The sequence below is a fragment of the Saccopteryx leptura genome, chromosome 2, assembly GCF_036850995.1.
Source record: "Saccopteryx leptura isolate mSacLep1 chromosome 2, mSacLep1_pri_phased_curated, whole genome shotgun sequence".
NCBI classification, from domain to species: domain Eukaryota; kingdom Metazoa; phylum Chordata; class Mammalia; order Chiroptera; family Emballonuridae; genus Saccopteryx; species Saccopteryx leptura.
The window spans coordinates 94,079,873-94,107,140 of record NC_089504.1 but is presented as its reverse complement, the minus strand read 5'-3'; the positions used below and the strand labels follow the sequence as shown (position 1 = coordinate 94,107,140).

The following is a 27,268-nucleotide window of genomic DNA, read 5'->3' as shown; positions in this document are numbered from 1 at the left end:
TTTTAGGAGTGGAGCAGAATATTTGAAATCAGACATACTGAGGGGGTGTGGTTAAGCACAGAATGCTTGTAAATATTCATTTGACTTAAAAACAATAAAATATGCTCACTAGGTGTAAATTTTATCAGAATTTCTTCAACAGGCAGATAACATTCCTGCTTCTAGGCAGGGGTTTTCAGTTGTAGCTATCTTGGGAGCCCTGTAAAATATAAAGCTGCTCTACGCTGACAGGCTAAGTACCACTTTGTTATAAAATAGGTAAGAAATATAATCCATCATTGACATTAAAATTCCTGGATTTTTAATGATTGCTCTTAAAACTTTTTTTTTTAAATCAAACTTCAAATTTATAGACCATAAAGAAGACTTAACTCAAAATTATGATGTTAAACTTAGCCAAGAGCTTTTTTTCCTCCTCAGTTAAAGTATTGTATACAAGCAAGTTTTTCTAAAATCCTTGGGCTTACTGCTTCATGTGGGACTGCTACAGTAGAGCTTAAATGGTACTGCTGGGGAAAGCTGTCCTGTTAAAACTGACCTGCAAGTGAAGGCAGTGTGTGCCGCTGCTGGCTAACACTGTGCGGCTGGGTAATAGAGGGCTCTGGTGAACAGTCATTCTGCCATTCTGTTTCTTATTTTTCCACCATCGGGCTGCTTCCTGCTCTCCTTCTAGATCCCCTGGGGTGTTTCAGCCTCGCCCTATCCCAAAAGCAGATGGTCATTTCTGTGTGCCCTCAGTGGGGATTGAACCCAGGATGTCCATGCACCAGGCTGATGCTCTATCCATTCAGCCACTGTCCAGGGCTGCCATATATTAAATAAACAGTTTTGGAAGTTAGTTACCTGAGTCTTTAAAATAGGCTTTCCTTGAAACCACACATGGTATAACAATGACAAATTGGGGCCTTTTTTATTTTAATGCTGTAGGGCAATTACTGGTATATATACTCATATATGTGAATTGATTCAGGGTACATTGGTTACATTTGTTCAAAGTTGTGTTTTATCCCATTGTCACAGTTGACTGTCCCTGTGTGAGTTACTTAATCTTCCTTGGCACTCGCTCTCTCACCTGTAAAATAAGGGTGGTAATACCTATATCATAAGTGAAAAATAACTGAGCCCTGGCCCAGTAGCTCAGTTGGTCCCAGTACACCATGGTTGCAGGTTTGATCTCTGGTCAGGGCACATACAGGAATCAACCAATGAATGCATAAGTGAGTAAAACAACAAGTTGATGTTTCTTTCACTCACTCTCCCTTATTCAACATCTATAAAATTTATTTAAAACCTGACATAATATGTGTAAAGTGCCTAGACTAGGATGTACTCAGGAAATGAGAGTTTCCTTTTCCTCTAGCTGGTCTGCCCTAACTACATTTATTTATTTGTTTATTAAGCAGACAATTACTGAACTCCTATTGTGTTCAAGGTGCTGTTTTAGGTAAGGGGTGTTTCTGATTGTCCAGAAACTCTCATTCTCTTCAAGCAGCTGAGAAAATCAAGAGTTGGATGTTAGGATCAAGACTTAGAACCAAAGGTCCTGAAACAGAACAGAAAGAAAGTCACAGCTCCCTGGCTTTTGTTTTTCTGGCTATTGGAGGTCTTGTTTCTTAGCACCCACTTGTCAGAGGCTATAGATTAGAATCTGATGGGCTTATTTCCTCTAAGTTTATGCTGTCTACTTTAGTAATCACTGTCCACTTGGGCAGATACTAAACATTTCACTCATTCCAGAAAGTTCTGCTGGGCAGTGGTATTCTAGGTAGTGTGAGTTGGATCAGGAGCAGATCAGTATTTTAAGATAAAGAGAGAGAGGAGATAAAAGAAGAGCACCAGATGATTCTGCTGTTATTTGTGGGACTTGAAGCAAGTTTTAGTTGGAGCCATATGATACGGTATTAACAGTTTTCTCCTTGTTCTCAATCCAGAGTATTTTTAAAATAATGTTAATAGAACATAAAGAATGGCTGATAATCTTTCCATTAAAAGATAAATTCTATTTCTGTGAATTTTCCTTTATGAAGATTTTAGGATATGAGGAGACTGCTTTTTTTTTTTCTAAGTTTTTTACAGACTGGGGAAGCATAAAAATATTCAGAAATCTCTGAAAGAATCTTTCTAGTAGACATCATATCTTTTCTGGTAGTTTTTTTTTTTTTAGTTGCAATGTAATTTATAATTCATAGTTTATATTATACACTTAATAGATTAAGAATTATATTCTATACAAAATATTTTAATTCTGTAGTCTTTTCATGTAGCTAAAATTCTTTTGGGCCACTTCCACCTACCCCACCACCACCTTTAAAAAGTAAAGTATAACTTGTATACAGTAAAGTGCACAGTTTTCTGTGTACAGTTTGAATGTTAACAAGTGTTTACTCTTATGAACTACTGCTCCCTCTGGGCCTCGTTCCCTCTTACCCCAAACAACCACTGTTGATTTCTATCAGTATAAATTACTTTTACCTGTTATTGAACTTTATGTATTGAGAATCATATAGCATGAACTCTTTTGTGGCTATCTTCTTTTGCTTAGTGTAGTGTTTTAGAAGATTCATCCATTTTATTTTGTATATCAACACTTCATTGTTTTGGTGTTGCCGAGTCGTGTCCATTGTATGAATATAGTACAGTCCGTTTATCCATTCTCCTTTCGATGGAAGTTTGCATGGTTTCCAGTTTCTGGCATCCAAAGCTGCTACAGATGTTCATGTGCAAGTCTTGTATACATGGGTTTTACCTTCTTGGGGACACACACACACACACACACACACACACACACACACATATATGTATGTATGTGTTTTCTTAAGGGTTGGATGGTTGGATCATAGGGAAAGTATATGGAACTTTTTAAAGAAACTTTGTTAAGAAACTGCTAAACTTTTCCATTTTAGATTCCCATTAGCAATGTTTGTAAGTTTTAATTGCTTTCATATATTCTCCAACAATTGGTGTCATCATTCAGATTTTATCCATTCCAGTGGCTGTGAAGTGGTATTTCATTGTGGTTTTAATTTGCATTTCCCTGACTTAAATGCCTTTTTCATGAGCTTATAGGCCATTCCTATAATTTATAAAGTGTCTTCAAATCTTTTGTCCTGGTTAACATAAAAAATATTAATATGTACCCTTAATTCTCTCTTCTCTATACCGTTTTCTTAAAAACCACAGCCAAACTGGCATGATAATTAAAAAAAAAAAAATCCCTGACAAGTTTTTCTCTGTAGAAAAAATTATTGATATGACTAGTGGCCCAGAATTGTGATTAAGTCCTAAACATTTTTAGCAGGGGCCTTGACATACCATTGGAGATAAAGAATGAGTAGTATGAATAAGAATTTGCTTCTGTCAGGGCAGTTATATATTAAATATACTCATTAAGTCTTTTTTCATTCATTGCCAAGAGATTTGAAATGAGAGATCATTTATTTATCATCTCTTCCCTTTGAAAAGCTTATTTTGGTAGGTGAATTAGAATTTATCAAAGTTCTTGGCTTAGGATCCTAGAAAAGTATCTGTTCAAATTGACTGTTTTACTTCTTCTGTGTGATTTCTCTTTTTGGCTTGAGTGTCTTTATGATCCAAGTGTTTTTGGACCTGTTAATGATGCCAGATCTTGACTTTTTAAAAAAATTAATTTTAATGGGGTGACATTGATAAATCAGGGTACATATGTTCAGAGAAAACATCTCTAGTTATTTTGACATTAGATTATGCTTCATTCCCATCATCCAAAGTCCAAATGTCTTCCTTCACCTTCTAACTGGTTTTCTCTGTGCCCCTTCCTCTCCTCCCCCCCACCCCGTAACCACCACACTCTTGTCCATGTCTTTGAGCCTCATTTTTATGTCCCACCTATGTATGGAATCATATAGTTCTTAGTTTTTTCTGATTTACTTATTTTGCTCAGTATAATGTTATCAAGGTCCATCCATGTTGTTGTAAAGGATCCGATGTCATAATTTCTTACAGATCTTGACTTTTTGTATCACACGATGGAAACCACCCTGAGCCAATTCGGTCTCTCTTAGGACTCCTTGATGGATAACAGTGATTGTAGGAAAACTCCAGATGGGTGGGGTTTATCCACTCCTCCACAACCTTGCTACCAGATTATATATAATAAAAGCCAGTCTCGCCCTGGCCGGTTGGCTCAGCGGTAGAGCGTCGGCCTAGCGTGTGGAGGACCCGGGTTCGATTCCCGGCCAGGGCACACAGGAGAAGCGCCCATTTGCTTCTCCACCCCTCCGCCGCGCTTTCCTCTCTGTCTCTCTCTTCCCCTCCCGCAGCCAAGGCTCCATTGGAGCAAAAATGGCCCGGGCGCTGGGGATGGCTCTGTGGCCTCTGCCTCAGGCGCTAGAGTGGCTCTGGTCGCAACATGGCGACCCCCAGGATGGGCAGAGCATCGCCCCCTGGTGGGCAGAGCATCGCCCCTGGTGGGCGTGCCAGGTGGATCCCGGTCCGGTGCATGCGGGAGTCTGTCAGACTGTCTCTCCCTGTTTCCAGCTTCAGAAAAAAAAATAAAAATAAAAAAAAATAAAAGCCAGTCTCAGATAAAAACATTTTCCACACAGCAGTTATTTATTAAATATTCTTAGTAAGCAAGCACAAAATACAACAATCTGTCGTATAAGATTAGCTCCTGCAGTTTTAGGTGTTCTGAACATTTCTTCTATGAAAGTTTCTGTGCGGGTGTAAAAAAATTTATTTCCCTCTCAACTTTCTAAATTCTTCTGGCTGGACTAGTAATCAAAGTAACGGGAGACAGATTAACAGGAGAAAATGTCTCAAGTTCATTTCAGATGCACATGTGGGGGTGAATGTGAGGTCCAAGGAGGCATGGACAGTTGAGGGTTATATGCCATTCTGGATGAAAGAGGGAGACAAGGGCCTGGGATTTCAAAGGGTTAGCCAAGGATTTACCAGTAGAGAGAGCAGACGTGTGATAAACAGATTCCTGCTGGTGCACTCAGAAACGATGGGACACCGAGGAAGGTCCAATAAACAGGCTTTGCCAGATTTATCCCCGTCTGCGGCATTTAATTTAGATTATGATGCTCAGGTCATGCTCCCTCCCTTTAAGCAGGCTTTTCTATCCGAATTCCTGAAGGGGGTAAGGTCAAAGGTTCTTTCTGAGTCTTTTGTTTCTTAATAACCAGCTTAAAAGCAATATCCCAAAAGGTATATTTTGGAGTGGCAAAAAGTTTGTTGCCTTGAATTGCCATTAATGGAGGTTGTCCCAGCTTATACTCCTACCCACAGGTAATGTCCGTTTTCCCACAGCCTCACTTATTCAGTGCCTTTTCAAATTCTTTTGATTTGTACTGCTCTTGTGTTTAAATTTGCATTTTGTTAATTTTCAAGAACATAAAGTTGAAAGTAGGCATCTTTGTGAGATAAATTTAAAATATTGTTTATGTGTCTGTTGCCACAAGACCGTCTTCTTTTTAAAAAATGAGGATCAGTTTAGCAGTCGATTCTCTTACGGCTTTTAGATTTTCATTTAGAAAGCCCTTCTCCAGTTGGACCACATAGAAAAAGAACTGATGGTTTTGTTTCTTCACATTAAAAGTCTTTGAGTCATCTGGAATGTTAGAATAAAGTCAGGATGGTTTAGTTTTGAGGCAAAAATGTTTATGTGATATATTATGTGTATATTGTTTTGGGATTATATATACAGTGTAATTCTTGGGAAAGTTGTTGGTGTATTGGTTGGTGTATTGCTTGTCTGTTTTAAGGGAGGGTCAGTGCAAAATTTTTCATGTATTAAAGTAACACTTTTCTGTAGGAAATTTGGAAAAGTGAAGGAGGGAATGAAAATGACCCCCAACTCCAGCACCATATTATGTATAACAAAATTGGGACCATACTCATACTGTATATTAATTCCTTTTCACTTGAGACTAACAGGAACATAGGTTTAGAAAATACTTTAAATGGTTGCTTAGCATGGTGTCAGAATTTTTGCTTTTTAACCATACTAAAGAATTTAAAGGAATGAGTGAGCGTAGTAGTAGGCTTACCTTAAAATTTTGAAGACGCCGGTTGTAAATAAGACGCCAGTGCTCCATCGAGCCCGACACTTCACGGGTCTCAACTGGAGAGCCGGGGCGCCGGGACTTTCCCGGGCTTGCGCCTCCCCGCCCAGACCTGCTGCAGCGCCCCCTGGTGGTGAAGTCCAGGGCAGCTAGGGAGGTGCCCCGAGACTGTGTCGCCTGGGTCAGGTTCACCACCTAGTCCTCCGAGAAGTCCTTTCACTGGCTTTCCCAGCTGCTTTCTTCCACCAGGCCCGTTCCCTGGTGCTCTGCTGCCCCGAACGGCCCTACTGTGAATGCAGAGTTGGAAGCTGGAGGGCCTGGAGCCTCCGCCGACTGCCCGGCGTCCCCGGTCCCCGAGGCGGGGCGAAGCTCAGCCAGGGTGCCTGGGGTGGCTTCCACGTCCGATTCTCTCTCGCCGCCCCCGTTTGCGGCCCTTTGAAAAGTCTTGAACTTCCGGGGTTGACTCCTGGATATGCGCCTGTGTAGGCGGTGGAGTGGGTGGCCAAGGGGCGAGGCTGTGCCCACTGCTCAGACGCGGCCCTTTAAACTTTTTGTTTTTTAAACTTCGGGGGTGTGGTCGCGGCGCCTCCTCTCTCAGCGGCTGGTTGTTCCCTGGCCGTCCAGTCCTTCCCCCGCTCCGCCTTCCAGATGCTTTGGAGTCATGAGCCGGGAGGGCTCAGGGACCCGTCTGGTGGCGGAGGTGATCAAAGGTGAGTGTGGAAGATGTGGGGCTAGCCTGTCAATGGTACCCCCGGGGACACTCGTATTTAGATAGCATCAGGTGGTGCCCTGAGATCGAAGAAGTCAGGAGGTGCCTTTAACCTTGCTGTCTCATGGGCGTGGGTGGCCTCCCGGGACTCCAAGCCCCAACACATGCTCGCTCTTTGGGGCAGATGCGAACAGACCTGTGCATTGGGGAGCCCCTGGCTGGGAGGTGTGTTGCGTCTCTCCACCCAAGGGAGCAAAATCCGCGGTCACTGTGCACGGGGATCAAGGGTCATTTGTGGTTGCGAACGAGTAAGCTCTGCCGCCCTTTTGAGTGTTTGTGGTTGCAAGACATTTTAGTTGGGTAGTTTACGAGGGAATAAATACAGCAATTGAGTCAGTTTGAATTGCTGACAATTGTTTAAATTACTATTGGGGCAAAGAATGCCAGCTGACATCCTTCGTTTCTTAACTGTTTTAAAGACTGGACTTGATTTTGCCACAATTTGAGTGTAAGTACTCTACTAGCACTACTAGTATTTTTTCTACTAGGTATTGCAGATTACTTTGCTTCCCCAAGGATTTTTAGGCAACTTTTAATGGGGTAGGGCGGGAGAGGAAGGTTGGGACCTCTGAACATTATTAGTATTGGTTACTATTCTTGCTAAACCTCAACAGCAGCCCAAGATTCATCTCATACTCATGTAGAAACCTCTCATTGCTTCTGTTGCAATGTTAATTTGCCTAATTGTAAAAATCACTACAAAACTGGTACCGATCCATCCCTAAGAACAGTTGGATAAACATATGGTTCATTTTGTTTGTGTTTTATAGCCCTAAATATTCATTTTGAAGCAGTTTTGAAAGCATTCTTCATCTATTTAAAACAGTTTCTTACTGAATGACTCTTTAGGATGTCCTGAAAACACTGTGTGACACATAGTGAAAGTCATCTGAGTTGATGGCTAGCCATGGAGCACATGCTGCCATTTGCTCAGATTTCTTAGTCCAAAGGAACGTCAAGTTTTGCAATGAGAGGTTCCTCTAGAAATCAAGACATGTTGCTAGGTGAAAAGTCAGCTGTCATTATTGAAACTTATGGTTCAAGGCAATTCTTCTTTAACAAATTTGCTTGTTTATTATCACTCATTAAGCTAGGCGGAACATTTTGAAAGTATCCGTTGGCACCCTTACCATTGAAAACTTGCATGGAAAAAATAAAAGTTAGACTTCATCTGAAAAGAGTTGTATCATGATATATAAAAATTTTTTAAAAAATAACCTGAAGGAAGGAACATTGCAATTTTTCCATTTCAGATCGCCTTTGTTTTGCCATTCTCTACAGCAGACCAAAGAGTTCATCAAATGTACATTATTTCAGCATAGATAATGAACTTGAATATGAGAAGTAAGTACTGCTTTTTAAAAGATTGTAATTTTTTTTTTAAGAATCTAAAGGTATGTTTAAAAATGGAAAATCATAAATCTGTTGACTAATAATTGCAGGATGTTTTTCCTTTAATGCTTAGTAATAAAATAGATTCTTAAGGGGGGAAAAATCAAAATGAAAGAATCTAAATTTAATAATTCATATTTGAAATTCTAATATTTCACAGTACAAGGAAATATACACCATTGTACTAAGGTGGGCTTTACCGGTGGGCAAATATGTGTAGGAAAACAGCTATTTTATTCAGAAGGTATTTTCATATGTTATTGGAGGTTAGATTCAGGCAGTGAACCAGCTTTCACATTTTTTAATAGACATTATTTATCGGCATATCTCTTCCACTAGTTAAGGCAGTACCTTTAAGTTGTGTGACTGATAACAATTTGGTGTATACTTTCTTAATTTGAGCTGGTAGCTCCAAAAGAGCATTTGTATTCAGGGCATTGAGAATATACATATACGTTTTTGTTTTTCACTTTTAAAGCTTCTACGCAGATTTTGGACCTCTCAATCTGGCAATGGTATACAGATATTGTTGCAAGATAAATAAGAAATTAAAGGTAAAGTCTTTTTTACTTAAGATTTGACTTAATTGTTGTTAGCTTGGTCTTGGGGAGGGGAAAGTAAGGAAAGCACATCTCTCTTTTAAAAAGGGAATAACACATTTTTTATTGCAGTGATGTTTAGGACATATTCATGGTTTTTTGTTTTATAAAGGCGTAGTGTATAAGTTAGTTTTCCAGAGTTTTGATAGAATGATTTTAGTCTGGGTCCTTTGGTTCTGGTTTGGATTGATGATTGCTCAAATACTTGAAAGCCAGGTATTAATTAAATAAACCTCTTATTATTTGACCTAACGGAACTGAATCCTAACAAGAGAAGCTTCCCTTGCTCTGGTCATTGTTCTTTCTGCCTTCCCTTTGATAGGAAAGGAGTGCTAGCAAACAAAGGGGGAAAAATATCTGTTCCTCTCACTTTCATTCATTCTATCTTGAATCTGCCCTGATGCTGTACTGCTCGTGGCTCGTGACCTTGACTCTTCCACATACAGTTAAGGAGCGGGGGCCAGGGCACCAGCAGGTCTTTAAGGCTGTCACTGAGAGCTGCAAAAGTTTGTTTCTCTATTAGTGTTCTAATTAGTTTCTCTCTTAGGCCCTAACTAGTTGTTTTTAAAACTTTGATTTATTGGTCATGCACAATAAGAAGTGTATATATTGCTAGCAGTTCCTAGTTAGTCACTGTCAATTCTCAAGTAAAAAATACTAGATATAGGGGCTGGTCCTCTTTAAAAACAACTTTATTCAGTCATTTACTTTTACTAGGCTACTACACAGAATAAAAAAAATTTATTTTTTTGCCTGACCAGGTGGTGGCGCAGTGAATAGAGCGTCAGACTGGGATGCAGAGGACCCAGGTTCGAGACCCCGAGGTTGCCAGCTTGAGCGCGGGCTCATCTGGTTTGAGCAAAAGCCTACTAGCTTGAACCCAAGGCCCCTGGGTCCAACAAGGGGTTACTCGGTCTGCTGAAGGCCTGTGGTCAAGGCACATATGAGAAAGCAATCAATGAACAACTTAAGGTGTTGCAACACGTAATGAAAAACTAATGATTGATGTTTCTCATCTCTCTCCGTTCCTGCCTGTCTGTCCCTGTCTATCCCTCTCTCTGACTCACTCTCTGTCTCTGTAAAAAATAAATAAATAAATAAATAAATAAAAATTAAAAAAATTTGATTTTTTGTGTGTGACAGAGACGAAGAGGGACAGATAGGGACAGACAGGAAGGGAAAGCGATGAGAAGCATCAATTCTTTATTGCGGCACCTTAGTTGTTCATTGATTGCTTTCTCACATGTGACTTGACGGGGGTAGGGTGTTACAGTAGAGTAAGTGACCCCTTGCTCAAGCCAATGACCTTGGGCTCAAGCTGGCGACCTCCAGGTTTTGAACATGGGACCTCCGTGTCCCAGTCCGACGCTATATCCACTTTGCCACCTCCTGGTCAGGCAAAATTTATTTTCAATTAAAAACTAAATTGTATTAAATTTACGGGTAAGGCAGATTTTTTTCACTTGAGTGTCAAACCTAAAATTTTACATCCTAAGTGTTATAAGCACGTGTTAGACGAGCTACTCATCATCTATAAAGGGGAAGCTGTAACATTGTCTTTTCTTTTTGTATTATGTGTATTCACTACAGATTTATATAGAGGTGGGCTCTTCTTTCTGGACTTGTTCTTTCTTGCAAAGCAGTATAAGCATTTATGGTCTATGCCACACCCCTCTTTCCAGTTGTTAGTAGCAGGTCTTTTGTTTCATACAGGGCTACGAAGCTAAAAATATCATAATTTCCTCCACCCCCTCCCCCACTTCTGTTCCTGTGCTTTAATTTTGAAAGAATATATTTTTCCACACTCAGCCATCTATGGACTTTCGTCCTTTGGGTCAACTAAGAATGTATTGGTCCTTTTTATTTTAATGTTTTATAATTTACTGGCACAACTTGTAGAACGTTGACCATCCAAACTGATCAAAACGTTACTGCCTATTTAATTAGTAGTGCTAAAACCATGTTGAGAGTTTAAGTGAAGAGTCTCTTGTGCTTATGTTGCTCTATGGCTGGTTGGATTTGTTTTAGTTTTTTAAAGTCAGCTTAGATCTCTTACTCCATATAAACTAAAGGAAAATATGTTCACATTCATCACTAACTCACAGAGGTTAAGGAGTGTGAGCTTATTCAACTGAATATATCCTGTTCTTCACCCTTATTTGATTCCATTTCCACAAATGTTACTGAAGTACAGGTGAGGAAGTGCGATAACTGAGCATGTGTTCCTCTGGTTTTTAAATTTGATGGCCTTTTTCATTTTTAACTTTCTATTGAAGTATACAGAAATATGTATAGAGCCATGAGTATACTGCTTAAAGAGTTTTCATAAACTGAATATGTAGGAGCCACCATCTTGATCATCAGATCAAGAACAAAGCATTGGCAGCACCACACAGGAGCCCACTTCTTTTCCCACCCCATTCACTATCCCGATTTCTAAAAAAGAATTGTTTTTTGCCCATTTTCATATACCATATTATTTTCATTTAAAGGTTTTGGAGAAAGATTTTTCTTAAAACGTCAAACAGTAGGAAAATGAAAGAAATGCCCTGCCCCCCTCCAGCTTCTTATCTGTTCTTTCAGAGGTAGTCTGTACTTCACACCTCTGTTCCGACCTCTTTCCCTCCTGTAACTGTGCATTCCTTCTAATCCATGGATGTGGCTTTTATGGAAAGGTACATGATACTTTGGGGCATCAAAGTTAATACTTTTATAGATCTTGCTCATAAGAATGCTGAGATTTGGCATTTATCTTCATTGCAAAATAAAATTTTAGAAAACTTGATATTAAAAACAAAATACTAACTGTTGCATATCTTTATGCAGTCCCTTACAATGATAAGGAAGAGAATTGTTCATTTTACCGGCTCTGATGAGAGAAAACAAGCCAACGCTGCTTTCCTTGTGGGATGCTACATGGTAAGTATGGAGCCGCTTTCCAGCGTCTGGGTGAGTGAGGAATGGGAACGACAGTGGTACTTTACATTTGATGTTGAACATTTGAAATGATTTTTTTCTAAGATAGTATCTTGATTTTTTTCCCCAGAGAAACATGTTTTGCTTTTTAAAAATTGACCAACTTGGGAAGGCTGTGCATATGCGGGGAGGGAGGCATATGGAAGATCTCTGTACCTTCTGCTCATTTTGCTGTGAACCTAAAACTGCTTCAAAAAGGTCCATTTAAAAAATACTGACCAGCTAGCATGAAAACCTTTATATGTTATGGCATTTAAGGTTAGAAAATAATATCCTCAAAGCTGTGTTGTTATTAACTCATGATCCATTTAGTGAACTTGTGAAAGTAGAGTCAAGACCAATACTTGATTTGAAAAAATGATCTGAGTGCACTACATGAGGTAAGAGTGCTTTCTAATTTAAATAGAAACCATTTTTCCTAATGAAGGTGTGATTCTAAGATCATCTTCATTCTCATCAAATATCTAGTAGGAGGACATGGTATGTCAGTATCGTAGGAACGTGGGTAACATACTAACTACATAGATTACATATAGCATTGGGTGGTTGGTCTCTTTGGGCCACTGCAAGTATGTTTTGGAATAGCCAGTGTTTACACAGGAGTGATGAATTTTATATATTTGTGAATATCATGGAAGATATATGTGTTTTGGTTTGTTTGTTTTTTAGTCGGTTTTCCTCTAGTGCCCAGTGTATTCATTGCCAGGACTAGCTAAGCACTAGTTGTTCCTGAGTCAGCTGAGCGCTTCTCCCGAGCAGCGTCTCTCATCTTTCTGGTGGTGTGGAAGCAGGCTGCTCCCTCAGGGGAGTGCAAGAGCGAATGGCTTTTCTTCCACTCCTACATCATCGTTGTAATAGTTACTCTCCTAGATTAAAAACGGGAGGTTGTGTTTGTCCCTGAGATGATTTCTTTCTTCCCAGTTTGTAACTTTTCTGTCATGCTTCCTCCCTTTTTAACCTGAGTATCTTTTCTGACATACAGTTTGATAATCTGGAACTTACATTGATTAGATAAAAAATGGTGGTACTGCAGGCAGTCAAGTTATGAACGACACAGATTCTGTAGGTTTGTACTTAGGTTGAATTTGTATGCAAATTGGAACCGGTACATTTAACTTATTAAATGCAACTTAGATGTTTGTCTTAATGTAGTATTAATTTTCACCTTTCTGTGCATACAAGTACTTAAACATTTTCCAATACAACCTTAAACAAGCTTGGATGATGCAGGAGATGGTGAAATTGTTGGAGAGGGTGGGACTGGTGTTAGAGAGTCAGGGTTTGATTCTGCTGCTAGTCTCAGTTTCTTAAAGTAGACATTGAGGGTGGTTTGTACTAAGCTTTTCTTTTTCTCATCATAAATGGCCCTGTAGCATCTCATGCTTTGGGCACGGTAAACTTTGGTGAACCTCTCTGTGTCAGGATCTTGCTTCTCTAACTTTCCATTTCTGTTTCAATGAGACGAAAAGCATCAGCTAACTCTTGTAGAAAACTTTTTTGTTTCTGGAGTTTGTAGGTCCCTGTTTTCTTCTCTAAACACTATCATCAGCTGCTCTAGTTCCATAAAGTCTTCAGTGGTCACTTCTTTGCCATGGGTGTTGGGTAACTCTGTGATACCATTTTCACTGATGTCCAACTGCAGTTGATTACCAGTAGCCCTTACGGACTGTTCATAAATACGAGTTCTATGTAAGTTAGGTGTTTGTAACTTGGGAGACTTACTGTAGTTAAAATTTCACCTCAAAATTTAATAATTTCTTTTTCTATGTCTAAGGTGTATCTTGAACAACAATATATTAAGACCTTCTTGGTTGTTTTTTTTTATATATATATAATTTTTTTATTATTTATTTATTTATGTTTTATTCATTTTAGAAAGGAGAGAGAGAGAGGAGAGAGAAAGAGAGAGAAGGGGGGAGGAGCAGGAAGCATCAACTCCCATATGTGCCTTGACCAGGCAAGCCCAGGGTTTCGAACCGGTGACCTCAGCATTTCCAGGTTGACGCTTTTATCCACTGCGCCACCACAGGTCAGGCCAAGACCTTCTTGGTTTTGTTTTTCAATTTGTGTTCACAGAAGTAGTTGAGAAAGTACTATGTTTATTAAAATTTGATTTCTTAAGCTTATCCAGCTGTGGTAGTGTTTGGTTTTTTTCCATCTTTTCTGCTAAGCTGCAAAATTCCTTAGGGGGAAAGGAGCCGAAGCAAGGTCCCAAGAAAAAGAGTATGAGGAGGGGCCATTTTAACTAGAGTACTTGCTCCCATTCTTTGGCCAGATACTGGGGAGAAGAACTCCATGATTAGAGTAAATAATGACAGCTTCACAGAAAAAGGGGACAGCCAGAGTTCTTGGGGTTTGTAACATGCCTTGGACCAGTGTGGCTAGTAATTCCAGGTCCTGAGGGAGAGCAATGCAGAATGAAGAAAATAGATTTAAAGAGAAAAAGGATGGGATTGGGAAACCTCTGCAATCTGATGGCAAGTCAGAGCGCAAAACAGTTCCTGGTTTGCTTTATTATATAGCCATATGCAAATAAGGAAGTCTCTGATACAAAGTCACATATCTGAGGCATAAACAGGAATCCCCCCACCAACTGAAGTCAACTAACATTTAAACAAAGAGTGAGAGGAAGGGCATGTAAATTGCTTCTAGCAATTTAAGCAAGGAAGTGAAGTGGGAGGATGGGATGAGTGCAAATACTCAGCCAATATGGAAGTGGTGGTGGGGGGAGAATTTAGCTTTTGCTAAGCCTCAAACTGCGCAAAGGGCTTTGCCACTTGCAGTCTCCTCCTACAATAATACGTTAGAGGGAATGCTGGAGAAATGACCATCGGTATGACAGTAGGTCTTCACAGTGTTCTAGAGAACACTGGCTGCAGAAGCAGTTCCGTCAAAGAGAACGTGTTTCTGAGAGAACACATGAAGCTGTGCCCAGGGTGGTCCAGGAGCTGTAAAAAAAGAAAAGGCTTTTATAAATATAAAGAAGGGCAGACAGGAAGTTACAAGGGGATTACTTCAGGCAAAGTCACCTTTCCTTAGAGCAGTGGTTCTCAAAGTTTTTGAAATCAGGGCACATTTAAAATCTTACAAATTGTAGGTGCACTATATACAAATTTCTGAGAAATATGTTATAATAATTAAGTCAAATATTAAAAAAATATAAAGTCCAAGCATGCTTTTATGGTAATTAAATGAAATAAATACAACAAAATTAAATTTATTGACATTAAAAAACATTTTTATGTTATTTTTTGAGTTATGCTTTTTAGAATTTGTCAAAAAGGGGTTAAAAAATTAAAAAATGACAAAGTTACTTTTATATATATATAGATACATTCTTAGTACGATTTAGTAAATTCGGCAGGTCCTGGCGCAAATGTGTTAAGTTTTTGCATTCTTGTGTTTATGAGAAACATGATGTGTCCTAGCGATTTCTTCAATGTTTGGGCATATATTTGAAAGGCAAACTCTCATTTCCTCGTCAATACGTTAAAGAATTCCTCTCTTTTTTACTCTTAATTTTGTTGAGGGTAGAAAATCCTAATTCACATAAATAGGATGTTGAAAATTGTAGTAAAATGTTCAAAGTTGTTTTTAGATATTGCCACATATTCTTCTTTTATAGAAATCTAAAAGGCTTCAAGAGACAATTCCTTATTTTTAATCATCAATCCACGATCAGTGGATATAGCTACCAGTTCTTCTTCTGTTAATGTTAAACCAAAATCACTTGAAGCTTCCATGAATGAGTTTCTAATCCAATTGTATTGTTCAGTGTTAACCGATGGAAAATGCTATAAATTAAATTCTGCCTGTCAGCCTTCGAGTCCTTTTTTTTATTTTATTTTTTATTTTTGTATTTTTCTGAAGTTGGAAACAGGGAGGCAGTCAGACTCCCGCATGCGCCCGACCAGGATCCACCTGACATGCCCACCAGGGGGCGATGCTCTGCCCATCTGGGGTGTTGCTCTGTTGCAACCAGAGTTATTCTAGCACCTGAGGCAGAGGCCATAGAGCCATCCTCAGTGCCCGGGCCAGCTCTGCTCCAATGGAGCCTTGGCTGTGGGAGGGGAAGAGAGAGACAGAGAGGAAGGAGAGGGGGAGGGGTGGAGAAGCAGATGGGCTCCTCTCCTGTGTGCCCTGGCCAGGAATTGAACCCGGGACTCCTGCACACCAGGCCGACGCTCTACCACTGAGCCAACTGGCCAGGGCCAAGTCCTATTTTATTTATACTTAACTTTTGCTCACTTCCAGAATCGAACTCTTCAATATCATGCTTCTTTTTGAGAAATCTATCTATTTTATTTGGGTGTATTTATCTAAAAATAATATAAAAAGCCTGACCTGTGGTGGTGCAGTGGATAAAGTGTTGGCCTGGAATGCTGCGGTTGCCGGTTCGAAACCTTAGGCTTGCCTGGTCAAGGCACATATGAAAGTTGATGCTTCCTGCTCCTCCCCCTGTTCTATCTCTTCTCTCTCTCTCTCTCTCTCTTTCTCTCTCTCTCTCTCTCTCTCTCCCCCCTTCTCTCCTCACTCCTTTGTTTTTCTAATACAAATGAATAAATAAAAAGTATCTAAAAATGAGTGTTTTTTTTTTGTTTTTTTTTTTAATTTTATTTATTCATTTTAGAGAGGAGAGAGAGGGGGGAGAGAGAGACAGAGAGAGAGGAGAGAGAGACAGGGGGGAGGAGCTGTAAGCATCAACTCCCATATGTGCCTTGACCAGGCAAGCCCAGGGTTTCAAACCGGCGACCTCAGCATTTCCAGGTCGACGCTTTATCCACTGCGCCACCACAGGTCAGGCAAAAAATAAGTAAATAAAAATAACACACTGATGTGTTAATAATATAATAATGGTGTGTTAACAAAAACAGCGGTATTTCTGTAATGAAATGGTATAACAGAGTAAGTAGATTTATTTATTTATTTTTTAAAGAGTTTTTTTTTATTTATTCATTTTTAGAGAGGAGAGAGAGAGGCATAGAGAGAGAGGAGAGAGAGACAGGAGAAACAGAGAGAGAGAAGGGGGGAGGAGTTGGAAGCATCAACTCCCATATGTGCCTTGACCAGGCAAGCCCAGGGTTTCGAACCAGCAACCTCAGCATTTCCAGGTCGACGCTTTATCCACTGCGCCACCACAGGTCAGGCTAGATTTATTTTTATATCTTGCCACATGCTGCGAACCAGCGTAGCTAGTAGTTCCAGGTCCTGAGTGGGAACGGTGTGAAATTAAGAAAATACGGGGTCTGGAGGGCCCTGTAATTGCTGCTGGCAAGAACAAAGCACGTCCAAAAACCTCATCTTGCTTTATTTACAGGGCAAAGTGAGGCCATTAGCAAATCTTGACACCAAACAAGGGATAGAAGAAACTTGTCTCCAGTCTTTCTAGGAACATGGGGGGTAGTGTAAACAATCCAGCACCACAGCTTAACAGCCTTTTGCAACCTAATCAGGGAAGTGAAGTGGGGGGTTGGGCAGACTGTCAGTTTACAGCCAATTCTCCACACCTCTGTCCCCCAAGAATTTAAACTCCAAAAACCGTGTTGGTTTTTTGGTCCCCAACAGGCACATATTTCTCTGGAATACCATAGGGCGCACCTGGAAATCTTCTAAGGCACACCAGTGCGCCCTGGAGCACACTTTGAGAACCATTGCCGTAGGGGAATGCACGGGTGTTTTGAGACTGATTATTACTTCATTAATGATGACCTGGAAGTTCCAGACTGTTTGGTTTAGAATTCCATTCCTGGGATGGCTAAAACTGCAGCTAGGTTAGGTATTAATATTAAGTCTTGGTGGGTCAGAGGGAGTGGGGAGGAGGAGGTTGTCAGGCTGGGTGAAAAGGTGAAGGGATTAAACCAGGGGTTGGGAACCTATGGCTCGTGAGCCAGATATGGCTCTTTTGATGGCTGCATCTGGCTCGCAAACAGATCTTTAATAAAAATAATAATATTAAAAATATAAAACATTCTCATGTATTACAATCCATTCATTTCCTACGGTAGTTCATGTTCATGGTTGCAGGTGGCTGGAGCCAATCACAGCTGTCCTCCGGGACACCACCAAATTTTTATTGGATAATGCGTAAGGTACTCGGGTCGTTGTATAGCTCTCACGGAATTACATTTTAAAATTTGTGGCGTTCTTGGCTCTCTCAGCCAAAAAGGTTCCTGACCCCTGGATTAAACAGAAAGCAAAGCAAAAATAAAAAGAGAAAGAAATACACAATAGTATGATGATTACCAGATGGAAAAGAAGGTGAAGGGGGATACATGGTGATGGAAGGAGACTTGACTTAGGGTGGTGAACACACAATACAGTATACAGATGAAGTATTATAGAATTGTACACCCAAAATCTATATAATTTTATTAACCACCCCAGTCAATTCAATGAAAAAGTCTTGGTGGGGCTTAGCAACAGTGACTTCATTTTGGGCCTGTTGTTGCTTTTTAATAGCAGGCAGAAGTTAATATTTTGGGAGATTTAATATACTTTAGATGTACACATCCTTTCAGGATTTCATGCTGTCTGGTTAGCCCTGATTTGATTTGTCAGGAAAGTGCCAGGTAAGCAATTTGGGCATCTACTTGAGTTCATTCCTCAGCTCAGCCCGAAGCCAGCTTGGCAGGAAGATCACAACTCGTGGCTTTAAGGAAAGAAGGGCTGGCTAGATTGGGATCATGGAGCTGTCAGATGCTAGGCAGGGGAGCAGGACGACATCTAAGAAAGGGAAATTTATGAATAGTAGCAAAGGATTGTCAAGATATAATTGAATACCTCAAAAGATTAGAGATCAAAGTGAGCAAGTGAAGGTTTGATCTGGTTGAAGTCAGATAAATCCTCTGATTAGAGATTTGTAGAGAGAGTTGAGTGGGCTTTCCTTAAAAGTTGATTTTCAACCTTGATAACTTTTCCTAGAGTTGTTGAGGAATTTTGGAGATAGTAAGGCGTTTTAGTGATTAAACCGTATCATTTTATGAAATAGTAAGTTTGCTACCCTGTTGTGTGATAGTCAGTAGCTATTAACTTAGCTCGAGTTTTGGGGTGGTAGTACTTAACCTGTCATTTCAAATATCACATTTTGAGTGGGAAGTAAGTTCTTTTTACAACAAATTCATGATTAGGAGAATATTTTGAAAATAAAAGTTTGAAAGTGTACGTTGTCTTTTTTTTTTTTTTTTTTTTGGTATTTTTCTGAAGCTGGAAATGGGGAGGCAGTTAGACAGACTCCCGCATGCGCCCGACCGGGTTCCCCCCTGCCTGCCCACCAGGGGGCGATGCTCTGCCCCTCTGGGGCGTCGCTCTGTCGCGACCAGAGCCACTCTAGCACCTGGGGCAGAGGCCAAGGAGCCATCCCTAGTGCCCGGGCCATCTTTGCTCCAGTGGAGCCTTGGCTGCGGGAGGGGAAGAGAGAGACAGAGAGGAAGGAGAGGGGGAGGGGTGGAGAAGCAGATGGGCGCCTCTCCTGTGTGCCTTGGCCGGGAATCGAACCCGGGACTTCTGCACGCCAGGCCGACGCTCTACCACCACTGAGCCAACTGGCCAGGGCCTACTTTGTCATTTTGATGTAAAAAAATGTCATGTACAAAATCCATATGAGTATCCTTGAGAAATTTGAGAAAATTTTCTTTTTAAAAAAACCTTGTTTAGCCTGACCAGGCAGTAGCGCAGTGGATAGAGTGTCAGACTGGGACATGGAGGACCCAGGTTCGAGACCCCGAGGTCGTAGGCTTGAGTGGGCTCATTGTAGCATCCACCTGGTACAAGAACAAACGTCGGAGACTTTCAGGAGTATAGATGTAACTTTATTGGCCAGTTTTACCTGCGCAGGGGCAAATTCCCGAGGTGTCCAGAGACACTGTGCTCACAAGGAGCTGCAGATGGGAATCACACCTAGCGCTCACAGCTAAATCTTTTTATAAGCTAAGCAAGCAAGCCTAATACAGAAGCAGATGTGGCGGTAACCTATTTGCTAAGGGGGCTGCACATAGCATAGCAACAGGGGCTGCGGTCTAGCTCATTGGCGAATTCTAAACCTAAACTTCTGATAAGGGTCTTTTAACCAATAGAATGCAAATGTTTGTCTCTTTTTCTTTCTTTTTTTTTTTTTCTCTCTCAGCCTCCCAGAGTCCCTATCTGGCTCTGCTTCTTGAACGACCTTGGGCATGTTATTCCTAACAGAACAGGAGCAGGACCTGCCTGTAACCCTTAAGTTCCCTGTTCCATTAGTGCCCTGCCTATTTTCTGATCTTCTCTTGGTCCTTACACTCATCTGGTTTGAGCAAGGGGTCACTCGGTCTGCTGTAGCGCCCCCCCCCCCAAGGCACAAATAAGAAAATCAATGAACAACAAAGATGCCAAAACAAAGTTTTGATGCTTCTCATCTCTCTCCCTTCCTGTCTGTCTCTCTCTGTCACACAAAAACAAAACAAAACAGAAAACAAAAAAACCCCTCATTTATATTTATAGAAGCAGAACATGTGCATATGTATGTGTGTATACTGTGCTTTATGTCCACTAATACAGTTTTATCACCTGCTTTTTTCAGTGAGAATTTGTTCTTCTGTTTTAATACATTTTATCATCTTTGTACCCAGATGATATTCACATCTCCTCAGTTGATCCGAAATGTTCAAGCTAAATACCTGGTGTAGGTCGCAAGTGGTCGTTGTGTTCTTAGTCTCTTTCATACACGGTCCCTTTTGCTGACACTGATTTATTGAAGAGACTAGTCCTATTGCCTTGTAGAATGTTCCACCTTTTGAATTGCTCTGCTTTTTTCCTTGTGATATTTTAAAACTTGTTTGTCCTCTGTATTTCTTCTGAGCTAGAAGTTATATCTATAGAATTGTGCATTAGGTTATGTATTTTATATTACATTAGAAAAAATATACCTAAGTTACTATTAATGGTCCTAAAAATAACCACTGGATTGGGTGCTATCAAATCCCTACAGTGTATGGTTTTCTACTTATGGCTTTATTAACTGTGTGTTGTTATTTAGGAACTACATGTAGTCATATATTTGGTTCCCCATCAGCTGTGCAGCTAGTATTTTAAACAATTGATAGTAGAAATTACTGGATCAGTAATTTCATTAAGGTTTCAGTATAATGTTTTTAAGAATTATTTTAATTATCCTTCATTTTTTAGCTAGCTTTCTTTTATGGGAATTGAGCTTTTCCTCATCCAGTTTGGTTACACTGAAACCAAACTTTCTACTGAAAAGACAACATGAGTGGTTGTTTCTCTGTCATCATCAGCATTTAGTCTTCAAAGTAAAGTGTTATATTAATAGCTATAAAACAAAATTTTATAACCTGCTTTCAAATCATCTAAACAGTATCAGTGGGTTTTGAACTCATTTGCTAACCATCTTAAAAATGTGCAGCACTTACCCATTTGTTTTGTTTTTTTCTTAGCAAGAAAGACAGAGACAGAGGGAAAGAGAGAGGGACAGACAGGGACAGACATGACAGGAAGGGAGAGAGATGAGAAGCATCAGTTCTTTGTTGCAGCACCTTAGTTGTTCATTGATTGCTTTCTCATATGTGCCTTGCGGGGGGGGGGGGGGCTCCAGCTGAAGAAGGCAGTGACTCCTTGCTCGAGTCAGCGACCTTTGGGCTCGAGCAGTTGATCATGGGGTCATTTCTGTGATCCCACACTCAAGCCAGCAACCTGGGGGCTTCAAACCTGGGTCTTCTGCGTCTCAGGCTGATGCTGTATCCACTGCACCACCACCTGATCAGGCTTACCCATTTGTTTTTAGCAACATCTGTTTAGCAGTTAGGAAGTTGGAAATTTATTAAATTTATGTACATTATTGGTGGATAGGGTTAGAAAAATGAGTGTAACCATTCCTGCATTTGCATTTGGTGGATGTCCAGGTATTTTTTAGTTACAGTGCACATTAAAATGAAGCCTTGAAAAAAAAAAATGAAGCCTTGAAATGCTGAACTTATAACTGGGCTTTTAAATTTAAAAAATTAAATGAAGCATATCAGTCACATTAATTGTTACATTTATTAACATTTAGGGAACAGGTGATTTTTTGTTTTGTTTTATAGCACAATTGCAAAAGACTAGGATTCATCTTAGAAATAATTGTCACTCTCTTTTTCTTTAAAATTTTTCTGTGTATACTTTTAATGGAGATGGTGTGCTGTTTTACTAGTATCAACTTTGGTTCTATCTTACTGTCCAATATTTGTTTTTTTCTTCAGATAATAATGCAGTATTCAGGTCTTCAGTAGGTTAAATTTACTTTTGAGGGCTAGCCTGGGAAATTAACCACCGTTTCTAACCTTTTTCTGTGGTTAAAGAAAGCATTTTGAGTTTAAAAGGCAAAAGCAAACTGAGGTTTGCAAATTTGCCTTCCTCTGATGTTCCCTAGATTACACCAGTAGAAATAATTGTGGTAACTAAATTCCCTGTTCAAAGTGTTCTACTCTATCTTACTATTTTTAAAGCAACTTTTATAGCCTTTAGAATGTTTTGCCTTGTAAACATATTACAAATTATGATACTAATTAAATTCTAGTTATATAATAATTCAACAGTTTGTTAATGGAATTCTAAGTTGCATTGGTGCCCTCACCCCCACTCCTCTAGGGCTGAATAGAAAACCAGCATTTTGTATATAAAGGGGGCCCGGAGAGGGGCTGGCCTGTTCTTGCCATGAGGTCAGATGCCAAGTTCTTAGAGAAAAAGGCTGCTTAAATGCTGCTGCTTATTGTATAACCTCAAAAGGAAATTAATTGTCATCTTTCCCAGGCTCTCACGTGTGGCTGATTACAGCTGGAAATGATTAATTTACCTGTATGTATTAAATTAGTATGACTTTTCAAACACAAAGGTTAACAGGAAGATAAGGAAGTGGAACATCAATCACCTTTTGGCTTTTCTTGGCCTGATGCTGAACTCTGGAGCATGATCGTGGTAGATATTTCCAGATGTTACCTGGGCCTTGGCTGATGTAGTCTTGTCAGAATGGACAGTGGTATGGGTTCTAAAATTTCTAAGATTCTTAGATATTTTCAATCAGTCCATTTTTGAAGTTGCCTCAAAGTTACTATGAAGTTTACTTACAGGCATTTCATAGTGATTTCTTGTGAACTAAGATTTTTTTTTTTTTGTGACTTAGCATCTTTTTAACCAATTGACATTTCCACTATTTTCCATGAGAGGAGGACGCATGAATACATCTTAGAGGAGAACTGAGCTTTCTGGTGACTGACAGTTTCAGGGTTATGTAATCTTGAAACTGACTCAGAGAACATCATACCTCCCACAGTTTTCCATGAAAGTGCTCATTAAACCTAGCGTATGGAGTTTCTGATCATGAATGAATGAATGAATTTGGGGTTGCTTCAGCAGTTCTAAGAGCCCAGGGACTTAATGTAATATTTAATGGTGATTATTTATTTATTTATTTATTTAGACAATTAAATTTAACAAGGTTACATTGGTCAATCAGAGTACATAGATTTAGAGAAAACATCTCCACATCGTTTGGCCAGTCGATTGTGCTGTATATCTATCACCCAAAGTCAAATCATCTTCTGTCACCCTATATTTTCTCTTTAAGCCCTTCCCCTTCCTCCCATCCCCCTCCCTTACCATCCTTCCCTTCCCCCTGCTAACCACTGCACCCCTGTCTATGTCTATGAGTCTCAACTTTGTGTCCCACCTATGTATGGAATCATACAGTTCTTAGCTTTCTCTGATTTACTTATTTCACTCAGTACAATGTTATGAAGGTCCATCCATGTTGTAAATGATTCTGTCATCATTTCTTATGGTGATCTTTTGAACCTGTGGTTCACTTTTTCTTAATGATTTAATTATCTTAGACCCAGAGTAGTCAGTGCTGGGTTAAGGTGGCTGGTAGGTAAAGGGATCACTTGAGAAGTTAAGACAAGGGGAGCAGAGGGGAGAGGATCAGGAAGCAGTGAGTAAGAATCCAGTTTAGAATCAGCAGTCTAGGTCCTGGCTGGTTGCTATATGGATACAGCATTGACCAGGCATATGGGCGTCCTGGGTTCAATTCCCAGTCAGGGCACACAGGAGAAAGGACCATCTGCTTCTCTCCCCCCCCTTCCCCCCCCTCTCTGTCTCTTCATCCTACAGCCAGTGGCTCGATTTATTCAAGCGTGGCCCTGGGCACTGAGGATAGCTCGATGGTCTGGGGGTGTCAGCCTTAGGTGCTAAAAATATCTCAGTAACAGCCCCCAGATGGGGTTGTCGGGTAGATCCTGGTTGGGGCATGTGCGGGAGTCTATCTCCCCTCCTCTCACCAAAAAAAAAAAAAAAAAGCAGCATCCCAGACTGGGCAACAGAGACCTGGAGAACAGAACTAGGTGGTCAGCCAAAGTCTTTGTCAACATCCATCCTGGGCAAATCCCTTTATGATTATAAAAGGCAAGGCAGATAGCAACTGGGCAGCTGTAAATAGGATCAGGCACCAGGTTGCATGAAGTGCATTAGATCCACAGAGAGGGGACAGGATCCCTCATGCTCTGCCTTAGGAAAGGCCCTGTGGTTGAAGCAGCTGTGGTCATCACAGTTCATCACAACTTTACCCCCCTTTCACCCTAGTGAAAATAGAAATGGCCCTCTGACCATTTGTGACATTTCGTTGCAGATCTGTTAAGCTCTGGAATTTTGGATCCCATTCTTGTTTCAGTACTTGTTTTAGATAGTGTGATTTCTTGCCTATAAATAAGGCCCGAGTAGTCCCTTTTCTGTCAATAACAAGCAGTGTGGTTTTGGGTGAGCAGATAACACCACAGGTTAGGAAATAGTAGCCTGCCAGCTTTATGTAACTCAGAGTGTTTATAAATAGTAGTTTGTTTTTGCCATGTTTAAAAATTAGATTTCATTTTTAAAAAGTTAAGATTTTTGCTTTGTCTTTTAAAAAATGTTGTTACCACTAAGATAGTTGTATGTCTGTGTACACTTTTACCCTGGGCAGGTACCCCACCTCTATTAGCTGCCTGACCTTGGGAGGGAAGTGCGTTCACCACTCCAGATGACGAGTTTCCCTTTATCTAAACTGAAGATCAATATGCCGACCTACTACATACATAAAAATAATAACAATTTGAAAAATTATAACTACTGAAATGTAGAGCCATCTGACTTGTTTTTTTTGTTGTTGTTTTTTTTTTTTAATTTTTTAATTCATTTTAGAGAGGAGAGGGAGAGAGAGAGAGAGGAGAGACAGAGAGAGAGAGAAGGGAGGAGGAGCTGGAAGCAGCAACTCCCATATGTGCCTTGACCAGGCAAGCCCAGGGTTTTGAACCGGCGACCTTAGCATTTCCAGGTCGACGCTTTATCCACTGTACCACCACAGGTCAGGCCTGACTTGTTTTTTAAATGATTAAGGGATTTTTTTTCCTCGCTAGTATTTGTGCAGAAACAGTGAAAGTGATTTTACCTCATTTACTTATTTTCTCATATAAAATTGTTTTTTTATATAGTTTTCCCCTGCTCACCTTTTTTATTCAGCAGTTGGCTCTTTAAGTTTATTTCCAAGTTGCACTGATTCATGAACATTCTATGTTAATATGGAGAGTGATTTTTTAGGAAAGATCAGTCAAGTTCTTGGCACAAGAAAGACTATGTCATCTGGCTGATGTGAAAATATTTAAGTCTGGAAACATTGTGACATTTCTCCATGAACACTGGAAAGTAGTTTACTGGTTTATCAGGCTGCCCTGTCTGTTGTGGAATTTAAATATCCTGTGTTATTCTTGAGTCAGATATGATGATTTGTAAAGTTTTAGTCTCTCATAGATTAAGCTTCAAAATGTTCTGTATAAGAATTGAAATAAGCATTTGTCTAAACAGTTGTGTTTAATTATTTGTGATTGTCAGAATTAAAAATATAAAGGATCAAATTGTTATTCTTTTGTTTCAGCCACTAATCCAGCCATCTCTAATTGAGTCCCTGCCAGGATTTGAAACATAAATAAGTAATCCAGGGTCAGAAGTTTTCACAGGGGCAGGGGGCAGAACGAGGGTAATTTTAAAAATATGGATGGTAGAAGTCCTAGAAATGACTACAGTATTGTTCATCAAAAACAACAACAACAATAAACCCAAATAAAAAACCTTGTTCCATGACTGTGAAAAGCACTACTAACTACTCGAGTATTCTCTATCTAGTGTTGTACTGTTCCTGTGAGATTGCTTTTTGCTCCTTCTGGAGAGAGACGGACACACATGCACAAATGCATGCCAACACATTCTTGACTGATGCTTCTTAAGACATGGGACTTCCTTACCTTAACATCTCTGCTTGCTACATAATTTTTTTATTTATCCACTTTTAATAAATGATTTCTTCCTTCCTTACTGTTTATTGTGCTACTGTGTTATCCCAACAGTAGTGACTTAAAACAATAATTAACATCTGTCAGATATTTTCTATGAGGAAGGTATCCAGAAGTAGCTGTTCTAGGCAGGTGTGCTGGATCCACCTGGGCTGCAGTCCTCTGAAGGCTTGACTGGGGCTGACTGGTCCAGGGCTAAGATGGCTCTTCACGTGCCTGGCAAGATATTGCCGGTAGTTGGCACGAGCCTACCAATTTCTTGCCATGTTATCTGGCCAAGTGCCCTCACAAAATAATAGCTTGATTTACCTGGAATGAGGAGCCCAAGAGAAAGCAAAGTAGAAGCCACAGTGTCTTTTATGATCTAGCCTCAAAAGGCATACTTGGGCCTGACCAGGCCGGTGGTGCAGTGGATAGAGCGTCGGACTGGGAGGCGGAGGACCCAGGTTCGAGACCCCGAGGTCACCAGCTTGGACCCAAGGTCGCTGGCTCGAGCAAGGGGTTGCTCAGTCTGCAGAAGACCCACAGTCAAGGCACGTATGAGAAAGCAATCAATGAACAACTAAGGTGCCACAATGAAAAACTAATGATTGATGCTTCTTATCTCTCTCCATTCTTGTCTGTCTGTTCCTATCTATCCCTCTCTCTGACTCTCACTCTGTCTCTGTTAAAAAAAAAAAGGCATACTTGGCATGACTACACTCTAGTTCATTGTGGAAGGGGACATATGAGACAAGATAATAGGAGATGAGCATTACTGGGGCTGGCTTGGACGCTGACCACCACAACTGTTAAATACCTCTCTTGCTCATCATTTGTTGCTTCCTATTTTTGTACAGCGATGTGGGATTAGAGTGGCCATTCTGTAGACATAGCTGCTCATAAAAATATACCAAAAGAACTTGAGAAGCCAGTTAGCTTCTAAATTGCCAGGAACACAGTGATGGCTCATTAAATTGCATTGACTTAGAGTTTACTGATTTGGGAATCTTTGTTAATAGAGAAGGCATTTATAGGATTTTTTTCTTATACAATTTATAAGGTTCTATAGAATAATTTATAGAATTATTCTGTAGAATAATTCATTTGGGAAAACCTGACTAGGAAGAAAAGATGATTGGGTGTAAAATTAAAAATTATAGATTG

At 40.1% G+C, this 27,268-nt stretch overlaps 1 protein-coding gene across 13 annotated transcripts in view; it reads left to right on the top strand.

The window, feature by feature from the left end:
- CDC14B (cell division cycle 14B) overlaps positions 1 to 27,268 on the top strand; it is a 113,186-nt gene that overhangs the window by 29,670 nt on the left and 56,248 nt on the right. For 9 of the 13 annotated variants that reach the window (XM_066368325.1, XM_066368314.1, XM_066368318.1 and 6 more), the window contains exons 2-4: positions 8,070 to 8,160; positions 8,687 to 8,762; positions 11,634 to 11,726. In XM_066368325.1, the coding sequence (XP_066224422.1) occupies positions 8,070 to 8,160; positions 8,687 to 8,762; positions 11,634 to 11,726 (260 nt within the window). Of the gene's footprint in view, positions 1 to 6,062; positions 6,758 to 7,127; positions 7,265 to 8,069; positions 8,161 to 8,686; positions 8,763 to 11,633; positions 11,727 to 27,268 lie in introns of those variants that run through there. The other 4 variants (XM_066368321.1, XM_066368324.1, XM_066368320.1 and 1 more) reach the window with 2 other exon arrangements.